Raw genomic sequence first — 20,560 nt, forward strand, 5'->3', positions numbered from 1 at the left:
TAAGGGTGCTCCAGTTTGACGAGTTCTTTTAGGCTTGCATACCGGGGACGGAAGGATCGACAGTTCCATTACCAGATGCGCAGAGTTTTTTGCGGGCTCGTTGTTGTGGTTTTAGGTGTCGCCATCATGAGGCTCTTGAGTTTCACAGGCATCTTCATGGGTAGGTGAGATCGAGCGGGAGGCATTGCGACTGTTCGTGCGAGCCTTCTTTCTACCCTGCTCGGTAGTGTTGAGAAGGCTGTCGAGGTAGGACTTGGTGACATAACTGGTTCTTTGCGCGGGCTATGAAATTGTTGACCTGGACTGTTAGGCCGGTGACCTGGCTTGTGAGAGTGGCGACTTGATTTGTGAGGGTGGTGACGTGGGTGTCAAGGGTCGCAATCGTCTCGGCGATTGACTTGGTGGTGTTTTCAATCAGGGCGAGGATGTTCTTTGTGAAGACGTCCTCGAAAGCCTGGAGGTGCTTTTGAACTCAAGCTTCGATGGCGGAATCAACTGCCTCCGTGGTTAGCGTTGTAAATGGTTGCTTGCTTTCATGTTCGTATTCTTTGCATCTTTGGAATAGTCTGTCCATAAGGCTTTGTTGATCTTGTAGCTTGCTCTCGAGGGCTCTTACGGCTACTGGATTCTGCCGATCAGACGCTGGCATTGCCAGAGCTGACGGCCACTTCAGCGTAATTCACGCGTTTTCGGGAACGCGACCCCGATCTCAATCGTGATCTTGACGTGGGTCTGCTACTTCTTGCGGTGCTACTGGAGGCGTGGACAAAATTTTTTTTTACTTCACTCCTGTTGGGATGCGCCCTTTGCTCAGAGGCGATGGCGTTGTGCTGCTTAACGCGAGGTAGCAGGATCAATTCCCGGTGGCGGCAGCCAGATTCCATTGAGGGAGCAAAATGCTGAATCGCTTGAAAGCCTAGGTTTAGGTGATCGTTAAGGAACTATAGAAGTAAAGAAACAAGCTGAGCTGCATTAATAGGTTACCCTCTTACAATACCAAAAAAGAAAAGAAAATGTCAGTCTTACCGTTAGAGGAGGTTAGGTAAGCCAGGAATGACTCAAAGAAAAAAAAAACGAAGGGCAGATGGCGACGCACTTTTCAACTTCTCCAACCACCTCGCCGTGTAGTCAGCTGTAAATAAGTGACTTCATAGATTTTCAGAGGCGTTTTCTTGTACCTCGTTAACTTGCTATCGATAAAGACGGGCTGCATTAAGTTCTAAAAGAGCCAAGGACTGTGCACCTAAGCAAGTTTCAAGAGCTTCTGCTAAGACACGATGAACCAAATAGGTGAAAATAGTTTGAAATTCGTCACGCGACACCGACGTACCGGTACTGTAGTTTTGGTGTTGGCTAGTTTGACCTAAATCGTCGTTTGTAACACTCATGCTAGTACCGCGAAATGAGCGAAAGTACAGTTTTGAAAGGGGATTTTTGCGGTGATAGCGCCTATGCCACGTGTCACGTGTCCACGCTATCTGGCGCTATGGCCCTGATGTCGGAAACGTCTGTACGTGACGTCATTTGTTACATGAGTGTTCGCTATATATGTAGGCTGCATGCTGACATGAAATGAAGGTTGTTATCTAGCCCGCCATGGGAGTCACCGCTCAGTGCTCTCCTGCGGCTTGTCCGGCTGTGCTCGGCATAAGGCAAGGACCGCAACAGCACAATTTTTATCAGCGACAAACCGGTGTAGGTGTTTCTCTTTAGTGTCCGCTTAATGAACGCCACGTGGTCGAAATTAACCTGGAACTCTTTGCTACGGCGTCACTTATAGCTCACCGTACAGTTTTCGAACGTTTAACTCCATAATATAAATGATTCCTAAATTATTCCGGCGCTTGACACTGCCTCCGAGACTGCTCGGAAATAAGACGATACCTGGTCGCGCAGGAACGCACGCGTCGTAGGGACACGTGCATGACGTCACGATTCCACTGACGTGCTACATTACATCGGAGCAGAGAGTCGAGCCGGAGTCTCGGACTCTCGTTATTTGCTCCTGTTGCAATGACCAAGTGAGTGCCGCAGCGGGCAGTTGGTTTCTTCGTCGATGGTGTCAAAGAGAATAGTAAGTGAATGAAGCGCTGAGTAAAAAAAAAAAAAAAATGTGGGAAAAGAAGGAAATGGCACAGCGCTATCTCATGTTGAGCAGCTCGGACCGGCGGACGATCGATATGAGATTGCGGTCAAAACTTATAGCCAATTTCCAACCAACACTGCATACTGCTTCGTTTTTTTTTTGGAGAAAGAATGGGAAAGTTTACCGACAGCTTTCTTTTTTTCACCTATTTTTTATGTTGTTCTTCGTGACGACCTCATAAACAGAGCGGGCGATACGAGTGCACAGTTGGAGTTGTAAGCGTTCAACTCTCTCAAAGATGACAGGTTTAAATGCTAGGAATATAACGCAGATGGCCATAAGTGCATCGTGTTTCACTGAGACGAATACGTTTCTCACGAGGATCTCATTACACTGAATTGTTATGCAGCTGATTTATTTTGTATTTAGTAACTTATCAACCACAATGGCACTGATAATCTGTAAGACCATGCACATAGCTCTCAGTCTGACTAATTTTATAACTCTCAAGTTGTTAATTACTGCTGCTTTCTACATGGGGAGGTGTGCACCCTTTCCTTTTGTTATATATTCCGCATAGTAATCTGTCCGAATAAAAAAAAAATACTGCAGCAGAAGTCGATAACCCTCATACTTTGCACTTTACGTTCCTTTATTTTTGGAAATCTCTACGGTACTTGCAAAAATAGGCAGGGGTCGAGTGAACAAGGAAATGGAGAAAGGGACGCGGCAGCTCCTGTTCTTACGAAGCTGCCGCCATGATACGCTTACGCACGAGCACAGAACGCATCACTTTATTTTATCTTGAGCCAAGCTCTCGAGCGACCCGCTCGAGCTCCGCGGGCCCTCACGTCCGAGCTCCTGGACTATCGAGACAGTGCTGGCTGCTTCCGGCCGAGCGCCGAGCACGGAGCAGCAGGCGTTCTTCACGGGCTCGGAGAGCAGGGCGTATATCCTGGTCAGGAAGAGGAGCGCGACGAGCACTTGAGAGGACGCGCTTATGGCGAGGCAGAGCGACAACTTTCGGTTGTTCTCGCTGCCGGCGTACACGGCCACGTAGGCGACCCATATGATCGCCGTCGCGTACATCGCGAAACCGACCATCTTGGCCTCGTTGAGGCTGGTCTGAAGATTCCTGGCCTTGAAGGCGCACACCGTGCACAGGGCCATCAGGAGGAAGTTGTAACCCCACGGCAGGAAATGGGCGAGGTCGGTCGAGTCGCAGATGAGAAGAGAACGATTCGGTGCCGGGTAGATCTGCGGCAGGAGTGCGGATGGTAAGTGCAAGGATCGCAGTGTGTTGTCGAAACAACGTCTCGCAAATGACCAACTTTGGATCCTACGTTATAAGAGCAAAACAATAACTAAGCTCCAGTTTATGTCAGTATTTCACCACATCTACTTGGAGTGACGATATTATTGAATAGTATGTTGTAGCCAGTGGTCAGTGAATCAATCAATCATAGAAACGTACATATTTATTTATTTATTTATTTATTTATTTATTTAAATATACCTTACAGGCCTCAAAGTGAGACATTGAGTAAGGGAGGCAGTACATAGAAAATACATAGAATACAAGACATCTATAAACCGTATCTGTTTACAACCTACAACCGCAAGTGCAATTGAAGAAAGAATTATTTAGTTCACGATTCACTAGGGAAAACAAGAAAACATAGTTTAATAACAAGGAGTATATCGCACAGATTATTTTCAATGAAGTCGAGTAATTAACAAGATCAGATTGTTAAACAGTAATAACGAAAGAAAAATGACAGGAAAGTTACGGACGCGACATTCCAACGGAACGGTAAACCATAGCGACATAACGGTAATAATGCGACAATAAGCTGTAAAAGATATGTGTAGGCGAATGTTGCGAGCGCACCATAGACATACATAAACCTGAGTTCCCAACATCTGTAACAATGTGCTAGCTACGTATACTATCCCTATTGCAAAACCCAGTACCCAGTGTCCAGTGCAGCGCCGGATTACGGTCCCAGCGCCGCGCGCTGGACACTGGGGCGCTGGGCAGGCGCGGCGTACTGGGAGGCACTGGCTACTGGTGCGAAAAACAGCTCTAGCGCGTTAAATACGTGGTGCCTGGACACCGTATATATATTTTTTTGAATACAGAAAGCAACAGATAGCGTTTTAGTGAAATAGAAAAAGAACGTAAAAATAAATATGCTCCGACCTACAGATCCATGGACATGACCGCATAATTTGCCATGTCAAAATCGATAAGCAGTTTTAGTTTCACAGAGATACGTCTCGCACAGACATGGTAGATGCGGCGCTATCGGCCAGCAACTAAAGCTCACGCCTGTACCACAAAGAAAAATTTGCTGTCCGTATTCAGTAGTATGCTCGGAAGTGCCAGAACATCGATTTTCAATTGCGATTGGTATTTTAACTTCGAAAAAAGTCCAAAATGAACCGCCGACCCGGGACGCTGTATGGGCTGTTACTGCCGATTTTGATAGCCATTTCTTGGTCTTCACGCGAGGGATATGCAACGTTTTCTTGGTTCAGTGATGCCTTTCAGTCGACACGTGTGTCTAGTCATATATTTTCGTCAGAGAAGCGCGCGCTAGTGCTGGGAGCCTTCGGCGACAGCACATATACCTGTGTTTATGACGCGTCACATCGGCGCTAATCGTTTCTTGTGCTGGCACTGTAGACATGAAAAAATGGTTTATTTAAGAACACCGATGCGAAAGCTGAAATATAGAGTGATTCATCCTTGTTAGACTTCTTGATTCCTGAGCCTAGACGCGCCGATAGCGTGCAGACGGACTCGGCGGATACTATAGGCCTAAGCTTCGGTGGGGGCCGATCTCGGCGCGGGTATACCTTGCGCGAAAGCTAAAATGTGTGTATTTGAGCCTCAGAACTTTTTTAGTACAATAGGCAAAGTGGAAGCGCACGAATCACCTCAGCTTTGTTATCAGTGCGATAATATCAGCTAGCAGTAGGCTTCGAACTCGGGTGTCCGTTCGAACGCGTCTGAACGACTTCTGAATTTCATGTCCACTCCACAACACCACAACAACGGCGACAACTCCCAGCCATATGTTACGTGCGACCTACTAAAAAACGCGGCGTCCTCTGCGTTTGCGTGGTTTCGTTCAAAAATTTAGCTATCCGCCTAGTCGAAACGGAAAATGCAAAAGACTAAAGTGATCTTCACTGTCAAATGTGCATGAATAAACAGGGCAGCTCACGCACCTTCATTCCAAGCTGCGAGACGAAATAGAGTTTTATGACCCTAAGATATAGCGTTATTTAGGACAAGAGATTAGTATCAAGCGATGAAATTGCATAAAGCATTTAATATTCAGGAGCGCTCGTCCTTGGGTACTGGGAACCAGCGCAGTTCCCAGTGCGAACGAGCTAAGTGCAGGTAGAACCAGCGCTTGCACAGCACAAAACATTGCGCCCCAGCGTCATGGCAGTGGAACCAACGTCTCTTCCAGTGTGACCCAGCTCTTATCCAGCGTTCTCACTGGTGTCCCAGTGAGTCTCAGCTAGCGCCAGCGTACCCAGTGCGATCCAGTGCCAAAAAACGCTCTGGTTTCACGCTGGAAGGCACTGGAAGACGCTGGTTTTTGCAATAGGGATATACCACGTTTATTATTACTTTTTCTTGCTTTGAAGCCGTAATTTGCAGCGATTCCAACATAACCAAATGAAATAGAGCAGTAGTACTATAGTGCACCTTCTGAACAATAGTTTCTTAGGCATGTGCTTTTCGCGCTGAGAAAATCGCTTCTCAGTTGCTGTGAGAGTCTTCTTGCACAGACGCGGGGACACACTTTAGACAACCCCGATAGCATTCTCATAACTGTGCTGGTACGCAATTGCACGTTCGGGCGCACACGAATACGTGCTATAATGGCCTACTTGTACGGTTCCCGGTCTTTGGAAGGCGAGCATGGCGGCCGTGGTGAAGAACTGCAGGGCGACCAGGCCTCCCGCGATGGCCAGCTGTGTCCCGCTGCTCACGACTCGCGCGCTGACGGCCGCAGGGAAGCCCTGCTTCTCGGCCAACGACAGGACGCGGCAGAGCCGGTAGGTCTTGGCGAAGATGGCGGCGTACACCGTGGCCACCCCCAGCACGGGACAGAGTCGCTCGAGGAGGCAGGACGTCACGGAAGGCTTCGAGACGACGGCGAAGGTGCCCGCCTCGCTGAGCAGGACACCCGCCAGCACGAGGAACGACAGCGCTCGCGACGTCGTCTTGACGATGGGCGAGTGGGCGTACCGGATGAAGATGGCCGTCGTGCAGACGGTGTTTGCAATGGACAGGACGGAGATGACCAATACGATTATGGACGCGGTCTCGGTCCACTGTGCGTACTTCTGAGGGATCGAGTCACAACCTGCGAGCGTGTAACAACGCAAACGCTTGGTGGAGGAGAGAGGGGAGGCATGTTTCGAGAGCCTGCAAAACGTTCTTGTTCCGGGAGCTTTTTTTTACAAGCTGCGTGATGTTGCTCGGGCACAGGGCGCGAAAGCGATATAAGAGCAACATTTCACCCAGAAAATACGCCGGTAGTACTTGCGCTGTCTGTCGTGCTAGCGGATTCCCTCTGCCGCTCTTTCAGGGTGTAATGCCCTGTACTCTTTTTAGTAAAAATAAGACATTAAAGTGAAACCGCGTTTAACAGCGTCGGACAGTGCGGTGTGTGTTCTTTATGTGTATACGCTGAATGAAGGACACCTTATTGCGAAAGTTGTGGGGAAATTCTGAATGTCGTGTTCTTATGTGCCTAAGTCATTGTCCGTTTAGCGCTGTTTCTTTCCAAAACATGAAACACCTCCAACTCTCTCAAGTTTCCCTTGTAGTTTTGTATAGGAAGGTCACAGTGCAATTAGCCTGGTATTGGCGACGAATTCATTCATGGGATCTACAATCGATCTTCACTTGGACGAACTATGTGTGCGAATCGGTTAGCATAAGACCATGCACCGTTGCGGGAATTTTCGGTCCGTAACATTTTTTGCTAGTCTGCGTATCACCTGAACAGCGTGTACTACCGGTTACAGGTCATGTCTGCCTTTCAATTAGCCAGCTGTTAAGAAAAAGAAAAACATTCTGAGGTTTCACGTGCCCAAAACACGATATGATAAGGAGGCATGCCGTAGGGGGGGCTCTGGATTAATTTCGACAGCCTGTGTTTTTTTTTAACGCACGCCTAATTCTAAGAGCTGTTAAGGAAGGCCTTTCGAGTACACACAACAGTTTTATCTCCAAGGTACTCTAACTTTATACATCCTTAAGGCGCGATAGTGGCATGCAAGTAAGCCTATGTACAATTAAGGCTCAACCCACCATCCATGTTCTCGTTCGGCCACGTTCCCTGCTTGCACTGGGCGCAGAGGTAATCGTCCACCACGTACTGGTTGTCGGCGCATTGTACGCATTTCCAGCAACACGGGTTTGTGATCGATTCGTGGACCTACGCAAGGAGAACAACCGGCACGTAAATATAGTGACATCTTCGCCTCCCCTTTTTACGTCAGGCTTCAGTAGTTGTAGCAGATGCCGCTTCAAGAGCGGTGAGAGTAGAGACGAACTTAACACCATGGCTTCTGCATTCGGAAAGTGCGTGTGCATATCTATTCGCTGTCGTTTCATCATTTATGGCCACCGACCAAGTTATAATTGTGGCCTTCACAAGGCCCTTGTGTCCCTTTCTTGTAAATTCGAGTCTCGTGCTGACACCAAGGCGTAAGAAAAAGGAAGAGAAAAAGAATACCTGAGACAGAATAACACCGCACTCATAGATAATAGTTCTGCGGCTTAAGGAAATTGCGCATTTCGGGGCTGTTTAGCGATACAAATATTAACATTCCGTTATTCTAAAACATTTAATTATTTAACAGATCAGCATCTGTGCTTCTTTTCCTTCATGTCTTCTAAGCGGATGGAATTTTAGGTCATACGGTTGTATTACCCGAACGACATTACGGTGACGGTGATGTGGGCAGAAACGCTGCGTTCCGCATGTCCAGGAAATTCGGGCATTGTCATTTGGAAAAATGTATTGGACTTCACCGCAATAAGCCAGCGTAATGCAATGGGCAACGTTTTAAAAAAATATTATATTTCATAAGATTGGCCCTAGTTTTATCAAGTTTCAATCAGCAACTAAGATGGGCCCAGTTTCATCAAGTTTCAATCAGCAACTCGAGAGGGTACTTCCTTTTAACAACACACACATTAACGGCACTTGGCGTAACTTTGCTTTTGCTCTAAAGCAGTGTTTTTATCAGGACCAAAACATTACTGTAGTGGAGTACTAAGTGCTGACTAAGCCTCGTAAATGCGCATGCGCATGTTAGAAGTAAGTGCCCTCCCGACGTTGCTAACAAAGTATCTTTGAAACTAGGTCGACTTTCTGAAATGGAATTTTCGAAAGTGCTGCCCATTGCGTTGAGCTTGTGCGTTGTGTTGTACAGAATCCCTGGACATGAGTGTTTATTTGTTAGAATTTTTCACGCGCAGTTTTCGTAACTACATTGTCTGAAGCGGTTGCCTGCCGCCGTTCTGTATCTTTCTGCAAAAGAAACGGGATTACTTGAATGGAGTAGCCATTGCCAAAGTGCGCCCACAGCTTTAAAAGGGCAGCATTGCCTCATTCAGTTCACGTGAAATAAACAGACTGACTGGTCGAAAGTTAATCTCGATGGAGGCAGTAAGACAAAGCCGGAAAATGAATTAGCCAGTCACCAAGCTCCATAGTAGCCGGAGCATTCCCGGTCACAGCTGCTTTGTTGCTGTTCCACTCGAAGTACTTGTAAGTGCCTGCAACGACTTTGTGATAAAAGCACAGCTCCAGTCCGCGAAGTCCTGCGGTTTCTCCGAATGTAGACGATGCTGTAGAGGATCCATGGATGTCAAGCTGTGAGCGAGCGCAGGCTGTTAATGATGCAAGGTCAGATAGAAGTTGCGCTGCTCAAATTGCTGTGTTCGGGACCGTAGAAATTATTAACCGCCGTGTGGGGCTTCCGGTATACCATGAAATGAATGGATAAACAGAAAGGCGCGGTCATCCCTGAGAAGATAACCCGTGCTTTAGTCAAGAAACGTACCGGGCTATCGACACCCACTGATGGTAATGCCGCCCGAAGGCTCCGTTTCGCTGAGCAAGAGAGGTAAACGATGAGGAGCGCCACTCAGCTAGATATGCCGATGCAGCTACCTCGAAGAACACAAGTACTTGGAAAGCTGGCTACAACACGATGATATCGATGCACACGGAATGCAGCTTTTCTACGGCGGCGACCCGCAACGTGCCACAAACGAGCAATGAAAAGAAATGCGGTGTAGGAGTGTCCGAGACACACACTACTCCGCATGAAGATCCTTCAAACAATAGCACGAGAACACCAATCGAGCGCACTGTAAGACTACTTCCTTGAGGAAAAATATAGGGACTAGATATTCCGCGATAAAGCCTATTTTATTCTTTGCGTGTGAATACAACGTGAAATTGAGGACAGCAGTTCAAACTTGGCATTGCGAACTTCCCAGTTCGCCCATCAATTTCAACTTGTTCTTCTTAGTTGCGAATCAATTCAGTTTTTCAGTCGAATCTGTAGTCCTTACAATTTTTTTGACTAGTACATCGTTAAAACAGGAAGCGCGTTTCTTTGCTAAATTGGATAGCTTGCCCTGTGGCATGAAACGTGGGTTGCATTTTTATATGTACGCATAGCAAGCTTGATGCGGTCTTATGTCTCGCTGCTGAGGCCCAAGCTCGCGAAATTCGTCTTCGACTAAAACAAGCCAGGCCGTTATCCAGAGGGAGCATCCGGAAACAACAACAACAACAACAACAACAACAACAACAACAACAACAACAACAACAACAACAACAACAACAACAACGACAACAACGACAACAACGACAACAACGACAACAACGACAACAACAACAACGACAACAACAACGACAACGACAACAACGACAACAACAACGACAACAACAACGACAACAACAACGACAACAACAACGACAACGACAACAACAACGACAACAACAACGACAACGACAACGACAACAACGACAACAACGACAACAACGACAACGACAACGACAACGACAACAACAACGACAACAACAACGACAACGACAACAACGACAACGACAACAACGACAACAACGACAACGACAACAACAACGACAACAACAACAACGACAACAACGACAACGACAACGACAACAACAACGACAACAACGACAACAACAACGACAACAACAACAACAACGACAACAACGACAACAACAACGACAACGACAACAACGACAACAACGACAACAACAACGACAACAACGACAACGACAACAACGACAACAACGACAACAACGACAACGACAACGACAACGACGACAACAACGACAACGACAACGACAACGACAGCAGCAACAACGACGACGACGACGACGACAGCAGCAACAACAACGACGAGGACGACGACGACGACAGCAGCAACAACAACGACGAGGACGACGACGACGACGACGACAGCAGCAGCAACAACGACGACGACGAGGACGACGACGACGACAGCAGCAGCAACAACGACGACGACGAGGACGAGGACGACGACAGCAGCAGCAACAACAACAATAGCAACGGCGGCGACAACACCAGCAGCCGTAGCTTTTAAAGGTCTCCCATGTGCCTCTACAATTTTACGGAACTTGATGCAATCATTCGTGCCAACATAGTGGTTACAAATCAAATCCAATATCACATTTGCAGAGCTCGTAACTGCTTGTGAAACCGCGAGGGCACATACCTTGACGTGTCCAAGTGGACACGGCCTACCGCACTCGGACACGGGAACCTCGGTGCTGCCCTGCGCGTTCCACTCGGGCGTCTTGAGCACCGTGAGCTGGTCGTCAGACCACGACGCCACGGTCTTGATGCCGTATTTTCCGTCCTCGGACTTGACGAAATTAACCACGTCGTACCTTAGGGAAGGAAACACAAATACAGTCAATTAATGTGGTTATTTGCTGCCTAGTAAAGGTAAGCGCAAATTTGTTGGTAATATGAAACAGTAACTGGTATAGACTGTCACCAAGGGGCGCACACTTAAACCGCAATGTAACCAGCGCCTCTTTTCCGCTTCGTCAGATGTTTTGTTTTGTCCAGCATGCAGTTCTGCCCGACGTTGACCGGGACATTCCTCTTTTTCTCCTACAGGCGCATGCGTGAGCTGTTTGTCTATTGCGCTCCCTGCACGTGCACGTGGCATAATTGGCATAAGTGCGAGCAGCGGCAGCAATTTTCTCTGTGCAGCAACACCAGAGCGCGTGCAGCGCTTTTGCCAGCTCCTCTTTCAGATGAAGTTCGAGCACAAGAATTCAAATCAGGGGCGCTATTACGTAGAGCTATTTGAATCTGTTTCTATTCCGCTTAGGCTAGTCACATCGACGTGTAACTAGCCCTTCACGATCGGTCAGATATTTTGGGTCACCCCCCTTTCGTCTGTCTGTCACGCGACGTCAAGAAAACCGTGAAAACTCGCAATCTGATGTGACGTGTACGCACCGATTATGCGTCTTTACGTCCGACAACAACAACCAAAAATATTTCTTCTCAATTCTACGACTTTTTCGCTATTGGTGAAATATTTTCGTGCTCCGCGAACTTCGCCCGTTTATCACACGACGTGACAAAACTCCGAAAACTCACCACGTCAAAGCGAAGTGCACGCACTAAAGGTGCATTAATGTGCTGAACAAAGCTACATATTTTTTTTCGAGATAGCTGGAGACCAGCTCGTTCCGAAGGGAATAAAAGATGGGTGATCGCTCTGTCACAGGAAAGTCGGAGCTTCCCGGGGAGAATGAATTTCTCAGCGTATACAATACAATAATATGTATAAAAAGGAAATAACTTCTATGGTACTATAACGTACTCACGCCCTTTCGGCTAGTACGTGACATCTTACTGCCAACTCTCTTTCACTGAGGATCAGTTCTAGCGGTATTCTTAACCTTCTGAGGCGGCACGCCACCGCCATTTTCGACCAGCCCCCACGTGCTAAGCGAGGGGAAGCAAACCAGTCGCGGACGCCGTCATTGCCCTCCTCAATTTGTTGTGTACTTCCAGTGTGCTAGCTCGGACCCAGCGAAACCCACTCCACTTCTGTGTGCTCCTCGCCTGTGGTCTGTTAACTAGATGATAAAAACGTGTAGAGTTGGGCAACGCCATTTGCTCTCAAAGCAAACAAAAGTGGCCTCCTATAAACGAGGAGAGCATTACACTAGGCTGTTCAAACAACGCTGCGAGTCACTTACCGACGCTTCCGTCGGCGGTTACATAAATTCGACGTCAGGAGTTTGGAATAAAATCAGAATGGAATAGTTTTACGTTACACGACGCCAGAACACTGAAACTGTATATTACTATGTTTGAGGTAAAGAGGTCGGCGTTTAGGTGAATGCGACAGCGCGGCTCGAATTTTGCGATGCATCACTTTGATGCGATGCAACCCCGTTCACACGTAGCGCGTGAGCTTTCATCATATGGCGTCCGAATCGACTTAGCCTTCGTTTTTAGCGAACACGACACGCCTATAGGAGTAGAGGAGAAGAAATGCCGGCAGTCCCGCTTACGCGCGCTCTCTCTCTCTCCTCTGTATAATGCTATGCGGTAGCCGCCTACATCGGCTCACTAGAGGCTACTTACCCCCTTAAACTTTAAGGCTAAAGCCTTAAGTGGCTCATGGACCGAAAAATCCGATGTCCGGCGTTATCTAAATATTAACCGCTCGGCGTTATGGCACCAAAATTGGTGGGAGTCGAACCCGCGACCATTGGTAGGAGTCGAGCCCACGACCTTTTATGTTAATTAAGGCGAAGTTAATTGAGGCACAGGCAATTTGAATAGAGTTAATTAAGCCATTGGAACCGGCGACCTTTGGTGGGGGAAAACAAGTAATAGTAAGTAACAACGCATTCGAATGAGAATGTCAAGTAATTTAATGAACGTCTCGTGAGCACGCAGGCTTTCACCTTCATGCTGAAGTTACTAGCGCAGGAGTGGACACGGGGCACAAAATGACGAAAAGGACAAGCGCAAGGACAAGACAAGGACAAGAACAAGTGCGTTTGTCCTTGACGCCCTTTTCTGCCCCGTGCCCCCTCCTGCGCTAGTCACTTCAGCATGGAATACCAACTAGCCCCGTCTCGCACCCTGTTTCGCCTTCATTTTCTTTAGCGTATGCTAAAGCGACTGCAATAATTTACAGTCACTTTTGCTTACGCGCGTGATCTTGTCATGCACGAATGTGTTACGCTAGTGTCGTAATCGTGTAAACTGTTAGAAGTTGAAGTTGTGACTTAATTAGAAGTTGAAGCTGTGCCGCAATATTTATTTTCAAGGGGGAAATAAAAAGAGGCGCACTATTATATGGAACCCAGCAACCGATGCTGCTGCATATTGCCGCCTTCGAATTTCAACTGTTTTCTGCGCAAGGGTAGCTGAACGGGCATGTTGGCAATTTTGCATCGTTGGTGAGCAGCGCGATCTACATGGGAAGTAAGAAAAGTGAAAGGAAAGATCGCTCCTTCCTTTCACTTCTCTTTCCATGTAGATCGTCATGCTGCTAACCAAAGGAGGCTCTCTACGCGTTTAATTTAAAATTAATAATTAAATAATTAACACTGCAGGCAGCAGTGTTGCCTAAGCAGGAGCAGAAGGTTCACATGAGATGGGTTCGCAACTGTTCTTCAAAAGAATCATGTGATGCGCGTTTCAGATAATAAAGCATCGTTGTGGCCACTGTTTGCCTCAAGATATGGCAAACTGTTTGTCTGAAGGCATGCAGTACGTACCACGGGGTCGCACTGCGTTCTTTATTGAGCTCCGGTATGCTTCGCTGGTACACAGGGGACGCGTCTTCGAGGTATTCGAAAAACTGGTCGCCGTTGACGTGGATGTGCCGATAGCAATTCTTGTCGATGCTCGTTTGGCAGTAGTCTTGCAACATGTTGTGCAGTGCCCGAGCGACAAGGTAGATGGCACTTTTGACTCCGTCAATTTGTGTGTCTTGCTCATAGCCATCACTGAGCGATTCTTTCCCTGCGCAAAAAAAAAAAAAAAAAGAAAAGAAAGGTAAGTGCAAACCATGAGGCACGAATGTGGGACGAAAAATTTTAAAACGTTTATAACCAACGAGAAGACAGATAATCAAGAAAAATATAGAATAGCTGGTTTCAAAATTTCCCTCCTTTTTTTCCCTGCAGGATTGCAATACAACGTGGTATCCAGACATCGCATTCAACTGAGAAGTGGGCTGGTAATTTATACTTCGCTTTTTCCAAATATTACGCGGTAAGAATATTTTTACTGCTGCATTGGTAACTAGGATGGATAGTATGGGTCCCTGCATCTGAAGTGGAGGCTATACGGAATAGATGCTTAGTAGATGGTTTGCAGTGACGTCAAACCCATCGCCATGTGAGTACGGTGACAATGGTGAGAGCATGGTGAGAGCAAGGTGAGAAGCTGTGCCTTAATCTGATTTATTTGTTCTCAGCTTATCGCCAACAGCGCAGTGAAATGTATGAATTTGGTGTCAATATGGCATCCATGACGTGACATGAAAGTTATCTATTCAAGCTGCCTTTCGATGTTATTTATTTTGCTTTTAAAATGAAGAACTCAACGCCGCGCATCAATGCTCACATGACAGTGCATTACTGATTGATACCCGCCGTGGTTGCTCAGTGGCTATGGTGTTGGGCTGCTGAGCACGAGGTCGCGGGATCGAATCCCGGCCACGGCGGCCGCATTTCGATGGGGGCGAAATGCGAAAACACCCGTGTGCTTAGATTTAGGTGCACGTTAAAGAACCCCAGGTGGTCAAAATTTCCGGAGTCCTCCACTACGGCGTGCCTCATAATCAGAAAGTGGTTTTGGCACGTAAAACCCCAAATATTATTACTGATTGACACGAGGCCTCTGTGGGGGAAGAGCGGGTGTTACTAGTCTGTACTTGGTTCAATTGTTCCGAGGGTCGAATTTTGGTCAAGGTCCTAGTCAGTCGACGAACGGTCTTCAATATAAAGGCTTCTGACCGGGCCCAGCGTAGCACTATTTATTATTTAGTCATTCGCGTATACTACGGCTAATATGGACATAATTTCGAAGACTGACCGCGCTTTGAGATGCACTTGTGCAAATGGTTCTAGAATGGCTCTCGAGTAGTTCTCACACATATAGGTTTCTCAGTACAGCTACAAGTAATTTATGGCATGCCTACATGAGCGTTTGACAACAGCGTGTTTCCGTTACCTGTGCATTCCCGCTCATACTTTCCAGCAGTTCCACCTTGACGGCCGAGTGAACACTGGAACTTGGTTTCCCAGAACTCGGGAAACCATGGGTTTCTGACGTTGTTGCCTGGGTTGAGGCTCGTATAATATGCCTTGAACACATCGTCTGGCTCTGCGTGATTGCGGAAAGCCAGACTACCGGCAACTTGTTCTTCGAAGCCCGTCAGAAGTTCCATGTCCGCCATCCATGATTCACTGAGAAAAGGTGATGGCATATCCTAGATATCACTGTTGTGCTGTTACAAGTGGACCACTAGAAAATTTTATGCAGCTCGGGGCAAAAGGAGGTGAGGAAGGGTGTACTCTCGAACCGCAAGTAAAATCATCGCCATAGTGGAACTCATGTCATTTAGATAAATTAGATAACGCAAAACTCAGGCCTAGACCTTGCAAGTGAAGTCCATCATTGTCGAAATGGGCAAAAGAAAACTGCGGAAAGAGTACGACGAAAATTTGCACGAATGTTCGACAAAACTCACGGGAAGTTCCAACTATGCATGAAAATCGCAGTATTACGCAGAGTGTAACGATTAGCGAAATAAAGTAATGCATGTCATTTTCACGCACGAGTGAATATATCATACGCAGATCAACGTTCTCGTCTCGCATTCCCCTGACAGAGTGCGTCTCCAAAGGGCGCATAAATATTTTTATGAGCTCCATTTTTTCAAGGGCCAATAACAAAAAAAGTTGCAGTTTCGCCCGAAAGCCGAAGCATCGATTGTGATGGCAAATTAGTGGACAGCTATACGAAGAGAGGATAGTTTCGTCAGCCGTATAAACTTGTAAACATTCGCTTACCAACTGAATTAATAAGCATGGTGTCTGCGCGTACAAACAAGCATCAACACACCACACTCGATGAGCGCAGACATTCGTTGTCAAAACGCTGGTGAGAGCAAGCGCGGCAGCAGCAGCGAGTGAAGTGACCTTCGTGCGGCCTATCGCTACAACGCTAGAGCGGTGAGAACACAGGGCGCACAAAGGTATGCGCTGTCTGCAGATCCTTGTCAAGGTATGGCGTGCGCGACCACGCGCGGCCGTGTAAAGTACGCACTTGTTGGCGGAGTCAAAGCCACCCCTCTTCCCTACCGCGCTGCCTCGCCGCTTTCCTCCATATATGGCGCGCAAGATTGAGCCGTTTTCGTCAGTTGCCCTTGCGCCAGGTCGTGGAACGCGCAGTTGCTGCCGGACACGGAGGAAGACATTTAGGAGGTGAAACTCCCGTCAGTGCGAGCACGCGCGGGCGACCACATAAGGTCGCAATTATATGCGCCGACGGGGCCGTATGCAGTGGCGGCGCCGTAAGAGAAGCCGCAGCGAAAAAAAAATTGCAGCGCCCGGCCAGGTGTCTCTGGCGCGCTCTCCGGCCACTTCCTCCGTGCCTTCAATAGAAATCAGGCGCGCGCAGTCGAACGGGAGCAACACGCTCGACCGGTTGCCCCGGCAACCAAAACGGCCGCCAGGCGCCGCCAGCATGATAGTGCCTTCGCAGGCTTGTGACCTTTTCTGGTCGCCGCAAACAGCGGAGTTTCCACTCCTAAATGTTTCTTGCTCCGTGCTGCCAGAGCACAACACCGCCCTCCATCTTACCCTCCCTTGCCCTCCCGGCCTTTCGCGCGACGGAAGACGGCGCGTTTGCGCTCCGCTTTCTTCCTTCGCGCACGCCAGATTGAGTCGCCATCGCCGGCTTCCCTCGTGTGCTTTCACTCGCACATACAGCATACGACGCGCGACGACGGTGTTATCGCCCTTGGACATTATATGAAACATCACGGTGACGGCGACGACAAAAATGCGCCTGGAATGTCCATATAATATCTAGCGCCCCTTCAAGTACCTATATTGTCACTTGTCACGTTGCAGTGACAGTGAAGAACACAGTGGCGAAAACGGGGAATCACGAAACTATCTCATTGTTGGGCGACGCTGTGCCCCGAAAACAGTTGGCATTAAAGCACAACGATAGCGGCGAGCGCAATCGGCGATCGTTGAAATTTGCTCTGCGGGTCGAGCGCGTCGGCTTTGATACACGACTCGTCGAAAGTTTCAGAGTATTCGCTGGTGCCCACGTGCCTTCCAGAAATTACCACACAGTGTCGCGCATACAGTCTGATTATAAACGATTCGGTGAGAATATACACAACAGACAGAATCGCCCATAACATTCAAGTAAACTCCAGATCATGCAGGCACGTCTTGCGCTGAACGATAACTCCAAGTCAGCGGGTGAAATGCTGTCTCCGAGAAAAAAGATAAGCACACGCGTCAATATCAACCTGTCCACGCCGAAGAGCGCCAGCCCGGGTTGTGGTAGATAGCTTTTGCTCTCACAGTTGTATATAGTTCTGGGATAGGAGGAGCTATAGAGTTCGCCGTTCCTATTACATCAAGTGTTTTGAATGCATTAGCATGGTACTGATGGTACTAGCATGGTACTACGATGGCTGCCGGCCTTCACTGCAGCCGTCGACGTGGAAATGGAGGCAGGGGGAGTTCGTGCGAGCTAAGAGAGGAATAAGAATGACGTAGGAGAAGTGTCAGAGGTCACGTGAAAGAGGTGGAGTGGGCGTAAGCTTTGGGAATACTAATACATTCTAAATACAGCTACACCCTTTGGGGCTTACTTTCGTCACACAAACTATATTCATAATCTATCTTGCTTTCGTTTACTTTCTTGAAAACTTCGTGCCTGTTACTTCCGTATCAAGAACGCTAGGTAGGGCAGAACGAACGAACGAACGAACGGAAAAAAAGAAAGAATGAAACGGACAGATGGAGAGGGACACAAGCCAAAAGACAAGGAAGGACACAGACAAACCAACAAGCAAGCTAAGAAACAATCAAGCAAGGACACAAATACACAGACAAAAGAAACAAGAAGAAAAAATATTATAGTTTCACTATAAGGGCGAAGAAATGAATGCGATAGTAATATGTTAGATTATTACAGGAAGTGTAAGACTTGTAGCTGTAATAGCAGTATGAATTGAAGTAAACGTAAGCTAAGTAAAAACGAGCTGTTGTGCTATGGGGGTCCTCTGTTCGAATGCCGCCATCGGGCAATTTCATTTATGCCTATTAATTAAAGCCAACGTCTTTCTTAGCGGCTTTACCACCACGTTTCCGTATCGGGTATGGTTCGAACCTGTTTCCTGGGCCGATCCCGGAGGTAGTGCACAGCCGCTTCGATAAAATTACGTTAGTTTCACGTTTGAGCTCTGTTATTGTTTCGCACTTTTAATGTTTAAGTCTTAGAAGATTTAACAGCGCCTTTGCTTAACATCGTCCTTGCCGCGCTTCTGAGCGGTTTGCCTCCGGACCTAAGACATGAGCTGTGGGTGCTTTGTTTAATGACAGTTTGTGGGCTGCCATTCTCAAAATTCTGAGGAACAACTTTGTTAAGAATGTAAGACCTGGTAAAAGAAACTTTAGTGAGAGAATGATGCGGCAATACGTATATTCCGCATGTCATATAGCATAGCGTGGTATATAGCGCACATATACCTAACAGCAGGTAAATTTCTGCCCAGTACTTACGTACGGGGCAGAAACCTGGAGGTTTACGAAAAGGGTTCTACTTAAATTGAGGACGACGCAACGAGCTATGGAAAGAAGAATGATAGGTGTAACGTTAAGGGATAAGAAAAGAGCAGATTGGGTGAGGGAACAAACGAGGGTTAATGACATCTTAGTTGAAATTAAGAAAAAGTAATGGGGGGGGGGTGCATGGGCAGGACATGCAATGAGGAGAGAAGATAACCGATGGTCATTAAGGGTTACGGACTGGATTCCAAGGGAAGGGTAGCGTAGCAGGGGGCGGCTGAAAGTTAGTTGGGCGTATGAGATTAAGAAGTTTGCAAGGATGCATGGCCACAATTAGTACATGACCGGGGTAGTTGGAGAAGTATGGGAGAGGCATTTGCCCTGCAGTGGGCGTAACCAGGCTGGTGATGATGACCTAAACATATACGGAACCCCATGGTGAAGCCGACGGCGAAAATTCGCTTGGAGTATCCATACAATCCATCATCGTCATTATCATCATCATCATACATATGCTATCGCAATAAGAAACGGAACACACAGCCGTCGCAGGCCGACTCACCTTACGAGGAGCGTGAAGCGTCCCGTGATGTTCGTGTCGCGAATTGCGCTGAGCAGCCTGACGACGGTGACGGAGGTGCAGAAGCACACTACCACTCGGCTGCTCTCGTATTTCTGCAGGTTGGCTATCGCCTCGTAGTACTCCGTGTTGGTCGCGCTGGAGCTCAGCGCCAGAAATTGCGCGATGCACACGCCTCGGTCCTTGGACACCACCATGAACTCTGCCAAGGCGGCTTCGTTTGCAACATCTGCGTCCGGGAGTGAAATGAGCGGTGACTGTCTTTCCCAAGTTCATCTGCAAAACTTCTCTATCGATTCAATGAAATTAAACCGAAACAAGCTTTCAACAGCACTCGCCGCTGTAGCCGTTGTTTGGCATAGGGAAAAACCTACTACATTTACAACTTGGCCTTAAAATGCTGAGCCTTAACATAACGTCAACGGGCTGACTACATTCAAACGAAAGCTATATATAGGGCGAGTGAGGAAAGACGCTTGCGGCTTTAATTCGTTTAAGAAAATTGCTGTCGCTTTCTTTCAGGTAACTTTCTCGACGTTATCGATTTTCGCGAAGCTCATTTGCGCATTCGTGCTACCGGGATTGTATTCATTACGAAGGAGTCGAATTGCCGGCAGCAACTGCAAGGCTAATCCCACCAGTAGCCTACATCAACTCAACTCAACTCAACTCGAATAGCAGAGACACGCTAGAACCCCTTCGCTCGACAAGCTCTGTCTTTCGAGAAAAAGCTGCTCAAGTGCGTATCGTTGTCACACTAAATTTTAACCCGCTTCAGAGTCTTCACCTGTTCATGTGCTTGTTCTCTCAGCCTTGAGTTTCCCTTAGACTCCACAGAGTAATTTGCGTATTGTGCACAGCCGTAATGTAAACAACATTCGCCATGGCAGTATTTGCAGGCAAAATAAAAAGAAAAGAAAAAGAAATGCAGATCTTATTGCAGTCTTATTTCGCAAGGTTATATCAAGCATCGTT

The 20,560-nt window shown here is 47.5% G+C and overlaps 1 protein-coding gene across 1 annotated transcript in view; it reads right to left on the reverse strand.

Annotated features, from left to right (window-relative positions):
* Positions 1 to 2,864: 2,864 nt before the first annotated feature.
* Positions 2,865 to 20,560, reverse strand: part of LOC142585202 (metabotropic glutamate receptor 1-like) — a 104,163-nt gene continuing 86,467 nt past the window's right edge. The window contains exons 4-10 of the mRNA XM_075695762.1: positions 19,568 to 19,814; positions 15,419 to 15,654; positions 13,957 to 14,203; positions 10,908 to 11,082; positions 7,431 to 7,557; positions 5,999 to 6,477; positions 2,865 to 3,343 (exon numbers count right to left, since the gene is read on the reverse strand). Coding sequence (XP_075551877.1) covers positions 2,876 to 3,343; positions 5,999 to 6,477; positions 7,431 to 7,557; positions 10,908 to 11,082; positions 13,957 to 14,203; positions 15,419 to 15,654; positions 19,568 to 19,814 — 1,979 coding nt within the window. The 3' untranslated portion in view covers positions 2,865 to 2,875. The remainder of the gene's footprint in view (positions 3,344 to 5,998; positions 6,478 to 7,430; positions 7,558 to 10,907; positions 11,083 to 13,956; positions 14,204 to 15,418; positions 15,655 to 19,567; positions 19,815 to 20,560) is intronic.

The sequence above is a fragment of the Dermacentor variabilis genome, chromosome 6, assembly GCF_050947875.1.
Source record: "Dermacentor variabilis isolate Ectoservices chromosome 6, ASM5094787v1, whole genome shotgun sequence".
NCBI lineage: Eukaryota > Metazoa > Arthropoda > Arachnida > Ixodida > Ixodidae > Dermacentor > Dermacentor variabilis.